The sequence below is a fragment of the Phaseolus vulgaris genome, chromosome 5, assembly GCF_000499845.2.
Source record: "Phaseolus vulgaris cultivar G19833 chromosome 5, P. vulgaris v2.0, whole genome shotgun sequence".
NCBI classification, from domain to species: domain Eukaryota; kingdom Viridiplantae; phylum Streptophyta; class Magnoliopsida; order Fabales; family Fabaceae; genus Phaseolus; species Phaseolus vulgaris.
The window spans coordinates 37419978-37433701 of NC_023755.2; the positions used below are offsets into that span (position 1 = coordinate 37419978).

Below are 13724 nucleotides of genomic sequence, written 5' to 3' on the forward strand. Positions count from 1 at the left end.
AATAAATGAAATAAATATGTTAGAACTTTAGTAAAAATAAACTTATATTTGATTTTAATAATTATTTTTAATACATTATGGTTTTGTAAAGTTTATTAAATTTCAACTAAATTGATCGTATTAAAAAATTAAAAATTAAAATATATATTTTGATTGAATTTCAATCAAATTTACTAAATTGATAACCTTTCGGAAAGAGTGAATATGGATAAGATTCAAAAATTAAATTTAAACTAAACTATTTTGTTCATGTAAACTTAATAGTATTAATTCTAAAATTTGAATATCTAGTTTAGTTCATTTCTTTTTATCACTTACTAGCATAATGATATGAATACTCGTTATAATTTGAAAAAAATGAGAATATTCATTTAAATTTGGAGATGTGAGCATACTCGTGTAATAGTTGATTAGTAAAAGCTCTTAAATAGTTACTTAAGGGATACTTGATGTAGATCAGATTTGGGTGAACTAAGATAAATTTCTTGTGTTGATATCTCATTACTTTTGTTGTTGTTTATATTTTTATTTTTATTGTTAGACGATTTATTAGATGATCTTACTAGACGGTCTACTAGATGATCCACTAGTCAGTTTGTCTAATTATTTTATCTGCTGCGAATAGAGAGTTTAAGGCTTCATTTAACATCTTCCCTCCCTTTCTAGAGCTAATTGCATCTACAATAAAGAGTTGAATTTAAGGGATAAAATTAGAAATTTGAGAGAAAATGTTAAACGAAAATTTGAAAAATGAGATAAAGTTATGGATGAGATTGTAGGCAACTCATGCAATAAAAGGGAGAAAAGGATAAGAGCAAACATGGTGAGAAATCATATAGAATGAGAGAACATCATGATGTTCCTTACTCCTCTAGAAGTAAAGAGGTGTATAACAGTTATCACTATGATGATTTCTATCAACCATCCCTTAGGTATCATCATGGGTCTAAAATATACTCATCCTAGGAAGCCTAAATTAGACCTTCCTCACTTACATGAAAAACACAATATTAAATAAATTAGAGAGCTTCTAAAAGGAAGAAAATTTATAGTAGGATAAAAAGAGTTTATAAAAAAAATAGTTTAGATAAAAAATTGAAAGCTATTATTAAGGAAAAAAATAGGAGAAATAAAGAGTAGAAAGATAGGAGAAAGAAAAGAGAGAAAAAGAGGAAAAAGAAAGAAAAAGAATATAGAGACAATGAATTGTTACAAAAAGTTAGGAATGAGGAAGAGTTAACTATAAAATCCTCTAGAAAAGAATATTTTAAGAGGATTCTAACTTTTCTTTCCAAAAATTTATCGAGAGCCACTTGTTGTTGCATAGTGATAACAGTTGTTCTACAATCAAATTAAAAGAAGTTTCAGTTCCAATGCAGAGACCATCTAACAACAATGTTAGACCGTCTAATAGCAAAAATATGATAATATAGATGTGGTCAGATGACCCCAAGTTGTCTCCCAACGAATCTAATAGTAAATTCAATAAAACAGTATTCAAAACCTATCTGCAAAACAGTAAGATTAGTAATAACAATAAAGTAAAATGATAGTTTTAATTTGTTGTGCATAAAAGTAAAGTAGGTGATAAAAAATACTAGAGAAAGCAAGTTAACTCCTAAGTTCACCATAAATTTTTCATTGGTTATATCAAGATCATCATCCTTCAATTCTCATACAAATGTCAAATTTAATCAAACAAGCGTCAATCAAATTCAACAACATCTTATTAGTAAAACAAATGTCTACTAATGTATTCAATATCTCACTCGTCTCCAAGTATTTATCTCTTGAACTAAGTGAACAAGAAATTGATTATAACTAAACAAACTAACCAAGAATTCTAATTAAAGAAAAGAAGTGAATTCTTAACAAGCATTCTAAGACAATATTCCTTTGACATAAACTTGAATTCAAAATGATCAAAGATTAAAACAAACTACTACAAATATTAAAAAATTGAACTTTATTGAACAAAACCTCATAATTCAATGGAAAATTACAATGAAATCAATTTAAAAGTTTTAGTCTTCCATTACGAAGAGGAAAACAAAACAAAAATAAATCAAAGTTTAAGAGCGCTATTCGACTTTAAAACTTGATGCCCCTGTTTTTGCTCTGAAATCTCTTTTATAATCTTCTTTTCTTTGCACAAAATCAAATTCATAATCTATCTCAGGATATTGTTTTACAATTATCAAATATTTTCTTTCTCTATTAATAAGCAAATATCTTCTTTCTTAATCAATCCTAGATCTCATTCTCGCTTCTCTTCCAAATGTATTGTTTCCAAACTTGATTCAGATTTGTGTATTGATTGTAATTAAGCTCGGTGATGCTACGAGAGATATTGCAGAAGATTTACGTGAATAATATTTCAAGGATATTTGCTCTATTTTTGAAGCTTTTTACCGAGTAGTTTTTTAGTGCATAATTTGAAAGAATCCCCTCGCATAAGATTGAATTGATTTTGGTTCTTGCTTCCTCAAAATGTAATAGAATCACCAAATCAATATCTTCCTTTTCCAGAATGGACATCCATCAAGAGTTGCTTTGAGAATACTATTTAAGCACATGAAGCATTTAATCCTTCCATAATCAAGCTTTCAATCTTCAAGTGACATAGTTCTTTTTTGAGAAATTTTCAACATCTTCACAAAGGATAACCGAATTCAAATCTGGAATTGGAATTGACTATTTGGGCCCAAAGACTCGCCAATCCTATCAAGAGCTTTTAAACACTAAAGAACAAAATAGATTTAACATAGAATAAAAGAACGTTAGGTAAAGAAAAATGGAGAATGGTATGTTAGTTGGACCAACTAATATTCTTTCTGAAATTTGAAGTTTTTAGGGAGGAAGGGTATGACATAGCTTAGTAAATCAATCAACAATACAATGTGATAGAAGAAAATGCTAAATGAGAAGAGGAACAAATTGATGCCTGTTTTACTAGAAAAAAAAGGGATGAACAAAATTTTGCAGACACAAGGATCAAGTTAATATGTCACACTGTAGGACTAGGTAAAGAAAAAGGTTTTAAATTGCAATTGTAGTAATGAACTCATGATAACATAATGGAGTTATGAATCCAGGGCTATCATGGTTGTGGTTACCATCACAACTGAGACTTAAATCCTTGGAAGAGAATATTTGAGAGAAAATCAGGTCAAGAGGGTGTGCTTGAGAACCATGTGCGAGAAATCAAATTCAAGTTCTGTTTCAAATTAAAACATGATTGTGACTCTGTGTTATTCTTTCATCTGCGGGCTATGGGAAGTGAGAAGATATGGACTAAGGTAACTTTAATAAATCTTTGATAATAACACAACCATAGTTTTAACTTTGATAAATCTTTTACAAATTAGCAGCAATGGTATGATAATATAGATAATCATTTTTAACATTATTGTCACATTACTCAAACAGCAAGCAGTATGGGTCAAATAGCCATTTTAAGTAAAGATAAATGATCAGCTCTAACATCTTCCACAAAAACTAATGTTCTCAAAGCTTCAAATTTGTACACCAGTTTTATTTTTTTTATTTATGGTCTAATGGTCTCTATTTTATGTCCAATGTTGCAAGGACCTGAAAAATAAATATTCCAAAACAAACAATGTTATAAAAAGAGAGAGAGGTCATGCTTACAGAAGAACAAGATTGGATTTTCCTCCTCAATAACTGCCGAATAACACCTCCAGCCATCTTAGTTCAGACTGCAATCCATTCACATGAAGACTACAGAAAGTAGCTAAATATCTCCAACAAGTATAAAAGATCAAATTCTACAAATATGCATAAGGGTACTGACAAAGACAGCCTCACCAAAAAGTGCAAATAAGATAAGAGTAAATGTTATCAACTGTTTCTGCAATGAAGAATAAGAACCAACATAAGCAGAAAAAAACAGCAACATCAAAAACCCACATCACCAAGCAACACATTCAAATGAAATCTCAATAGGGCATATGATTGCTGAACATGGGTCACAGATCCTAGTTGCAGTGATTGCTGAACATTTAAAACTAAGAGCTTACATGTAATGAAAATTGAATGGAGTAGGAGAAGATACAAGGACACATAAGTTTTATGCAAAAGAACAAAAATTGATGGTATGTTAAATGTTAATTAGGAGTGGGGTTGAAGTCTCTTGAAGATGGTTGGAGAGTGTTGCTTAAAATGGCAGATATGTGTGCTGAGCTGGCCTAAAAGGAAATGTTGGTTTCACTCACCTTCCTGACTTGTGAGTGAAGACACATTTGGCATACAATTTTTGAAAACGATGTGGGACAAGTGAGTTTGGTAATCACATTAGCTATACCCTATACAATAATATGCATCCATCATCCTTTTTAGACCAAAAAAACATGTGCAAGAGTCTCCAATTCTCATTTTTTCCTTATGAAATGAACCAATTTTTTCTATTCTACACACAAAAATCATTTATGCCTATCATCTTGTTCAGGGAAACACACTAGTATAGCAGCAGCAACAGCAGCAGAAGAGCAGTTCAGATGTCCAAATCCCTTTTTCATTTGACAATAGTTATATTCTTGCTTCAAATGGCCGTTAAACTCCCGCCATCCCATGAAGTTAACGGCGTTAATTAGGCACCACCACCACCAACCCATAAAAATTATAAATCCCACAAAAGCTTCATACTCATACAAGCTTACCCTTCAATCCAATTCACTATCACTCACTCTTCCCTCTCACACCATTATTTTTCTCTCTACCTTACACTTCCACAATACACCTCTCCCTTCCTATAAACGCTGCCGTTTAGACTAAGAACTTGGCTCATCTTTTGGAGTTGGAGGAGCCCTTACATCTTGCAATTTCATTTCACCATTCCAAGGTATGTATTCATCATATCATTATTTTCATTTCATTCTTTGCTGTAACAAAATTTATAGGTTCTGCTTGTAATGTTTTTCAATCACAATTATAACTTCACTTACTACTAAGAAAATATCATAAACAACATCTGTATGTTATGCAAAAGTTTGTTGATCATGGTTTTCATTCCTTGTCTTGTGTGATCCTGTCAGGCTCCTACCAGGCAATAGCTTCAAACTCGATCTCAGATTAATATATCATTCATTCCTCTTAATCAATATTGAATAAGGTACGTGTTGATTAATTTGATTTTGGTACCAACCATTGAGTAAAAGCTAAGGAACGCATTACTGATTATTACTAGTGTGCTTTTTGGTATCTGATAATAAATTGATAGATGACGTTATACTTGTATGAAAATGAAAATTATGAAGACGACATTGAAGCAGTAAAGGAAAAAAGTTAAATTAAATAGCTAGATTGATATTTAAAGAAAGGTGTATGCTTAATTTAATGATATTAAAATGGAATACAACTCTGGAAATGGCTCTGTGATTTTTCCTCTGTTAAATTTCACAAAACTAAACTAATGATATAAACTTCAAATTCTGCACTTTTGATGAATCTAGTGACAGAAAAGATGGGAGAGATGTCAAACTTTCAATTGGGTGTGATCGGTGCACTATTTCTCTCGGTGGCTTCTTCTGTCTCCATTGTCATCTGCAACAAATCCTTGATGAGCAATCTTGGCTTCCCTTTTGGTGATAATCATTTTGTCCTCTCTTTAAAAATCATATAATTTTAGCTATCAGTACTCAAATTTATTAACAGTTACGTATCTTATCGCTCTAACTCGTAATTTTATTTCATTTGGAACAGCCACAACACTTACTAGTTGGCATCTGATGGTAACGTTTTGCACCCTTCATGCGGCTCAACGCTTGAATCTGTTCGTCTCCAAATCCATTGACTTCAAAACAGTCATGCTTTTCGGTATTCTGAATGGCATCTCCATTGGATTTCTCAATTTGAGTCTTGGCTTTAATTCCATTGGATTCTACCAGGTTTCACCTCAATATCTTACTACTACACAATAGTATCATGTTAAACTTTAGGGTATTTTTAGATATGATATGTTCACATGCATGTTGTCTTCTGAATCATTCTTTCTACTTGTATTAATTTTACCTTTTGGAATGACTATTTTGCAGATGACAAAACTTGCGATCATACCATTCACTGTATTGTTAGAAACTATTTTCCTAAAGAAGCAGTTCAGGTAACAAGTTGTTGAAAGAACTTTAAAATTGTAATTTTTAAATTAAACAATGTTTATGTGTTAATTAATGTAAAGTCTTATGCTAATACACGCAGCTCTAAAATAAAATTCTCTTTATTCCTATTACTTGTGGGAGTTGGCATTGCCTCAATCACAGACCTTCAGCTCAATTTTTTGGGAACAGTTCTTTCCCTTCTGGCAATCATAACGACTTGTGTTGGTCAAATTGTATCCTTTATTGCTCAATGCTTACTCTTCCATTTGCAGCATGCAATTATTGTTATCAAGTAATTATGATGCCGTAATCTTGATCATTAATTATCATCATTAAAGCTTAGGAAGATCTGATATATTTGGATTCTTAACTCAGTGCTCAATTTAGCTGACCAACACAATACAAAAGAAGCTTAATGTCTCTTCCACACAGCTGCTCTACCAATCTGCTCCATTCCAAGCAGCAATTCTTTTTGTTTCAGGCCCTGTTGTGGATCAAATGCTCACCAAGCAAAATGTTTTTGCCTACAAATATTCTCCTGTTGTCTTGGTAATGTTAAATCCTCACCTTTTGTTACATTCAATATATGTATAGTAGTTCAAGATCACAATTATCATAGTTTCAACTTATCTGACACATAACTGAGTTTTATTAACTTTCTAGTAAATTAAAAATTTTGGTTCTAACATTTGTTTGTTGTTGATGAAAAATTCAGGCATTCATCATCTTGTCCTGCTTGATAGCTGTTTCTGTGAACTTCAGCACATTTCTGGTGATAGGAAAAACATCTCCTGTAACTTATCAAGTGCTAGGGCACCTCAAGACTTGCCTTGTTCTAGGATTTGGATACACATTACTGCATGACCCTTTCACTGGAAGAAACATTCTTGGAATACTAGTTGCCGTTTTTGGAATGGGCTTGTACTCTTATTTCTGCACTGAGGACAACAAAAAGAAACAGTTAGCTAGTGATCTCCCTTTGGCCTCTCAGGTTCTTAATTACTTTAAAATTCAAAAAATATTAATTTTTACCATAATTAATATAAGATCAATAAAACTACTATTTAGGGTATTTTGTTTATTCACTTTTTACTCTTTACAGGTGAAAGACAAAGATAGTGCAGCAGTTTTGGCAGGAAAAAACGTGGGTAATCAAAAGGAGGAAAATGATGAGGTTAAGAAATTAAGCAAGGATTCAGTTATTTGAAAGAATAGGGTCCATGTCTTTTTCAAATTTGGTATATTTTGGGTCTCTTCAATTTCTTGTAGGGAAGTTGTAATGAGTGTAAATCAAATTTGTTTAATAAGTTTTCTGTATCTTTAAGTCGCTGCAATTCCTTTACCAACCATATATTCCTTCAACTACAGGAAATTCAAATTTCGTAAAATTGTAATCCTTTTTTGCTTCAATAGAAAGGTAGACATCAATTATTTTTGTGATTCACAATAGCTATGTTCTTCTCAATAACAATCACAGAAGGAGGCTGTTGCTTTCTATTTTATTATCTTCATTGTTTATTCATCACACGTCTCTTAGAGGGCTACTCATTCTCTCGTGTCTTAGAACCACATTAGTGTTTTACCATAATATCTTATATATATATAGATAGATGAATGTTTATTTTATATGATTCAAATTTATAATAAATGTTTTAAAATTTATAAAATATTTAATAATTCATTTTATAATAAATAAATATTTCTAAAAAGTTATAGTTACATTTTAAGTTTATTAAGAAATAGATATTGTGATAAAACGTTGTTTTTTTTAATCTTTTAAGGAATTGATACATTGTTTTACAATGGTGGGAAAAAATGTGAGTGATTGGGCTTGGCCCAATTGCTTTTGTTTTTCTTATTCATAGTACCTATTTTTAGAAACTTACTTATTTAAACTCATTGAGAACATTTAAGTGTTGTTTAAGTGAATATGTCAAAGGAACATTAATGAATTAATCAAACATGTAACAATCTCTCCCTCCATAATTGTCTTGTTGTGAATATAACTTGTGACCTTCACTTTGAATATTATTGATGGATTAAATGTTTATCATTAGGAAAAAATTATAGCTAATTATCTCCCTCAATAATTATTTTTATTTAATAGCATAGCAGTCTAAGTACCATAATTCGACTGTGACTTGGCTCACCTGACCTACATTAAAGGACAATTGATATCATCATATATTCTAAAAATCATGTACCATAGCCAATACTCGATGTCGCTTGAGTAATCATGTATTCGCTTGAGCGTTGTTTGTCTAGAGAAAATATAATTGTTTTGACGTCCATTTGCTCAAGCTATTAGTCACTACGAATGACAAATAAACCAAATCTATCGATGTTGTTCGAACCTATTTTGATTTTGATGGGGAATCTCCACATTGATTGGATACGAGTATGGATATGGATAATATCCAATTTTTAAATTGAATATGAGGACGGGGATAAATATGTACATACTTGCTTTGTTCCCTATCATCCTCATTTTAAATTAGTAAAACATTTTTAGTTTATTAGGTAACATGAAAAACTTGTTTTTATTATTGCTTTTTTATCCTCTTTTTTTTCTTTTCATTTTATGAACCATTCTTTTGTTATACAACTTTTCATTTTCTCTCAATCGTTCGACTCATTAAATATCCACAAAATTCACTCAAGTTTCTAAGGTGCTCTCTCTTTTATTACAACCTCAATTATTTGTCATTTTGTACATGTTATTTTACAAATAATGTATTAAATTTAAGGCATAAGCCTCAATTAATCGAATCTAAAATATACATTTGATCATTTATGTTCTTTTTAAATATTTTTATTTCATGTTTATTTTTTATCATGTGAAAATGTCTAATTGATAATTTCGAGTGTTCAATAGTGTAAACTCTTAGTTTAGTAGGTAATTTAAAAAAGTTATTTTATATTTTCTCTATGGTTCTTAGTTTCGTTTTATTTGAAAAAAATTATTCACTACACAATTTTCGATGTGAGATCTCCAATACCCCCTCAAGTCGAGATTGTCAACTGATGCATTATATATTATGGGTGGTCCCATAACAGGTGACTTGACAAACCTAACAAACTTTTGCTATGATAGACTCAAAATGACTGTGATACCATATTAAGAATTGGAATTTAAGTCTAACTCAACCTTATAAAATCGGCTTATAAGGTGAGGTTTGCACCACTTATATACTATGAAATGTTTTTATCTCTAGTAGGCGTGGTCTCTCCGAGTATCCTATTCTCATCCCTATTAGTAATCACTTAAATTATACATCATATAATTTGAGTGTTCATATTAACTTTTAAACGATAGTGATGCCTATAATAAGTCGTTCAAGCATATATCATCATACTATTGAAATGTCTTTATCTCTCTAGTAGACGTGGTCTCCCTGAGTATCCTAATCTCATCCCTATTAGTAATCACTTAAATTATACATCATAGAATTTGAGTGTTCATATTTGAGAATATTTTCAGAATAATAATATTAAATTAATTAAAATGTGTTTATATCTCATTTCACAATACATTAACATTATAATTTTGTTTATATCACTACAAGAAAATCATATAGAAACCAATTTTTAGATACCAAAATAATTAGTTGTAATAGTAACTAAATTAGAGATCATTTTAAAAACTAAAAAAAAATGATTTTTAAATTAGTTTCTATTATTGTTAAATGGTTTCTAAATTGGTATCTAATTAGCAACCAAAGTTTTTGCTACCAAATTTATAAACTAAATAATTGGTAGTTAAAATCTTGATTGCTAATTAGATATCAATTTAGAAACTATTTAACAATAATAGAAACTAATTAGAAATCATATTTTGTTTTAGTTTCTAAAATGGTCTCTAATTTAGTTATTATTGTAACTAATTATTTTGATTTCTAAAAATTAGTTTCTATTTGACGATTTTCTTGTAGGGTATGTAAATATAAACAGTGAACTCACGTTCATTCTACAACCTATAACTGAAAAAAATGTTACTGGAGAACAAAGTTTTCTTTGTTATCGAAATTAAAATAATTTAAATTAGTATTTTAAGCATTTTTCGTGAACAAACCCCAAATATATCTAAATACGGTTTCCTGAACTTTTATGTTTTATTTGGTAGGAGGTAAGTAATAAAAAAATGTAACAAATAAGTGAAAAGTTTAGTTAAAAATAAAATATATGATTTTATTTGTTGTTAATAATATATATTCACTAATTTACAATATTATTTACTGATGTTAAGTGTTATATTCACTAATGTTTAACCTATAATTTTCAATATATATCTATATTTTTTTATATTATTTTTGTATTTTCTCCAGTTTTTCTTTCTACCATAAAAAGATTTAAAGATGATTTTTAAATATTAATTTAAGAAGAAAAAGATGAATTAAAAAGATGAAAAAAATAGGAAATTTTTTTTAAAATTATTTATAAAATAAATTGATGTACCCTTTTGACTGTTTCTATATTCCTTAAGCGTTGTCCCCCTTTTCTTTAGAAAAAAAAACAGTGTAATGTCTTTTGATTTTATTAAAATTATGATTTTATTTTTTATTTATTAATATCCATTATTTTCTATTTTTCATTTTTTCTCTCTATCAATTATCTCAATTTTTTTTTCTAAAAAAAACACTTCTAAGATACTGAAGGTTGGAAAATGTCACATCATATGACTGGCTAGTTGACCATATAAAAGAAACCCTAAAATTATTGTGTTGAGGTGGAGTAATTACTTTCAAACTACTTTCATTTATTTGATTGTAGAGTAGCTGTTAGTTGTTCATTTATTTGTTGTAAATTGATTGATTAATGGACCATTCAATATTCTTATTATGTGCTACAAGATAAGATATACAATGCATCTCATTTTAGTTTCTCAAATAAAAAAATATATATTTTAATGCTTTAATTTTTAAAATATATAACTTTGATTTTTAATGATTAACTTTAAAATATTAAAAATATTTTTCAAATATTTTAATCTCTCAACTTTAACATTTAAAAATTGAGATCATATTTTTCTTAAATTTGAAATATTTTTTTTTTCATTCAAGAAACCAAAATCAAATTTATCTTCAACTTCATAAATAAAAATATTATCAATCTTTTATAGTAGTTGAATTTTGTTACCAACTTGGTAAATAAGTGCTTTAGTAGTTTATGTTGTTTTTTATAAGCCATTTCTAGCCTTTCAGAAATAATTTTTAAAACAAGTTATCTTCAATTAAGATCGAGTTGACGAATTTTTTAGTTGAAAGTGTACTTTTGAATTATTTTTTTATAAACTATATTTTATTGTTGTTGGGGATAATGTTGTTTAAGACGGATAGGAAAAATTAAGAGTTTAATTTAGGTAGAAAAAATAACAAAGGAACAAAAATTGCTTAATTTAAAAGTAAAATAACATGATTTATCCAAAGGACTTGAAGAACCAAAATTATAAATAGTTTAAAAGAAGACTAAAAAGAAATAAAGTTGTAAGCTAAACATGATATAGTTTTAGAATTCTAGATGTATTCATATAGAAAAAAAAAAACACTGTACATATTTGGGTCAGCATAAAGTAAAAGCCATTGTGTTTCAATTAATTTTAAGAATAAAAGTTTGAAGAGAATGTTGATTTAAAGAAAAAAAAATATTAAAAAAATAAACAACGAATTAGTTAGTGTAGTAACTTTATGACAATGACTAAGGAAAGGAATTTATAATAGATAAGTGTAATCTGACTTTACAAAATTATATACTTTGTTATAGACGTAATTGAAGATATATACAAAATATAATGTAAATTAATATATATATATAATGCAAATTATACACGCAATTTGTTATGATGTTTTCTTTTATATATGCATTTATATCTACTCAGGTAGAGTCATCGTTATATCACTAGTACAAATAACAATGAAACATAATGATTAACAAGCTAAAAACAATTTAATTTCATCAAACATCAACGTACAAAAACCATAAATTTCATCAAACATTTACTTATATGTAAACTTTTATTTTATGTATATTTAATTAAAATTTTATTTAATTAGATACTTATATGATTGGTGAATAAATTTTTGTGTGTTTGGAGAATTCTAAATTTTGATATGATTTAGTTGTGTGATTTTTGATATTGTGATATTCAAAATATGAATTTTAACCAAGACATAGTATTTTTATGAAAGAAAATATGTTAAGATTGTTTAGGATATGCATTGACTAGGGATTTGTCTAGAAGGAGATATCTTACTCTCTTGAGATAATGAAATCATATAGATGAAGTTATTCAAGTGGTGAGAGTCAAAGGAGGTTCATATGAATGGGTAAGTTGTTTAAAATATAATAGAAGTTCTTTTTCTATAACTTAGTTTTAGAACGAAGTTGGATTGAACCATTTCTGCAACTCTTTGAACCTCACAAATCACTCACTCCCCTCCTCAATCCCTAAATCCAATATGTTCTATTCTTCCTTTCTGTTCATGCGAAATGGCCCACTGGCCACCGTGTGGACCGCTGGCCACCTTCAGCACCGCCTGAAGAAATCGGACTGTTACAGCACAGACATTCCTCGCGCAGTCCGTAAGTGGTTAGGTTTTGTTTGCAATGACTATATCAACCCATTACTCTTTCTTTTTCTTCTTATAGCTTGTACAAATTATTACTGACTCGATAACACCGTCTTGTTATCAAAGAATTGTTTTCCTTTTCTTTTTTCGATGAACTTTACATCATGTATAGAAAATATATAGGGAGTTTCTCTTAGGATAGTAATAATGAGATTCTATCATTATTAAATTAATTGCATATAATTGGGTACGTATAATATCGTACAATATTTCATACAATAATTGCATATAATTTGATAATTATTATTTTTAAAAACATATCTCCCTAAATATATAGGAAATATATAGGTAGTTCTCTCCCCAAATTAAAATATAATTAGATAGGATACTAATAATGAGATTCTATCATTATTAAATTAATTGCATATAATTGGATACAATATCGTACAATATTGCATACAATAATTATGTATAATTTGATAATTATTATTTGTTTAATAGGTAAGAAGGTGTTGGAATCGAAAGAATGTGGTCGTAAGATAATGGGGGCGCGCCGGGAAGGTGTTGGAATTGGAAGGGGTGGTCGGAAGATAATGGGGGTGGCGAGCCGGGAAAGGTGTTGGATGATGGTTATGAAGTTCAGAAAAGTTGTTAAAGATGGTTATGAAGTTGTTTTGAAATGTTAATAGTGAATGCATGAAGAGCTACTCAGGTGTTACTAAGAGCGAACGGAAAAAGGCAGAGACCTCAACACATGCAGGGATGCAATTAAGATCAAATTAAATAAAAAATATTTATAATTAATATAAAATATTTAAGTTTCCAATTTTAAACATTTTTAAATATAAAAATAATTATAAACAAATTTGATAATTGTTAATTTTTTTAAAAAAATTATATAAATATATATAACTACTATTTTTTAAGTGTTTCTATCCATATAAGTCGTAGTGAAGTCATCCCTTCCACCAGCTCCCTCAGAAGCATGATCTACACCTTACCCGTATGGATGACAACAAATGACCCTGACATATTTCCGAGA

General features: G+C 29.0%; 1 protein-coding gene across 1 annotated transcript; it reads left to right on the forward strand.

Annotated features, from left to right (window-relative positions):
• Window positions 1-4300: 4300 nt before the first annotated feature.
• LOC137835720 (UDP-xylose transporter 1) lies at window positions 4301-7621 on the forward strand. Its single transcript, XM_068644349.1, has 9 exons — window positions 4301-4861; window positions 5055-5131; window positions 5472-5603; window positions 5722-5906; window positions 6054-6121; window positions 6217-6349; window positions 6504-6665; window positions 6832-7107; window positions 7219-7621. The coding sequence occupies exons 3-9, from the start codon at window positions 5483-5485 to the stop codon at window positions 7321-7323; spliced, it is 1050 nt and encodes a 349-aa protein (XP_068500450.1). The 5' UTR covers window positions 4301-4861; window positions 5055-5131; window positions 5472-5482; the 3' UTR covers window positions 7324-7621.
• The last annotated feature ends 6103 nt before the right edge of the window (window positions 7622-13724 follow it).

Coding starts and splice junctions, on each gene's coding strand:
- LOC137835720 (XM_068644349.1), top strand. CDS start 5,483: ATGGGAGAGATGTCAAACTTTCAATTGGGTGTGATCGGTGCACTATTT. Junction 6,350..6,503: donor CGACTTGTGTTGGTCAAATT/GTATCCTTTATT, acceptor TGCTCAATTTAG/CTGACCAACACAATACAAAA. Junction 6,666..6,831: donor AATATTCTCCTGTTGTCTTG/GTAATGTTAAAT, acceptor TGAAAAATTCAG/GCATTCATCATCTTGTCCTG.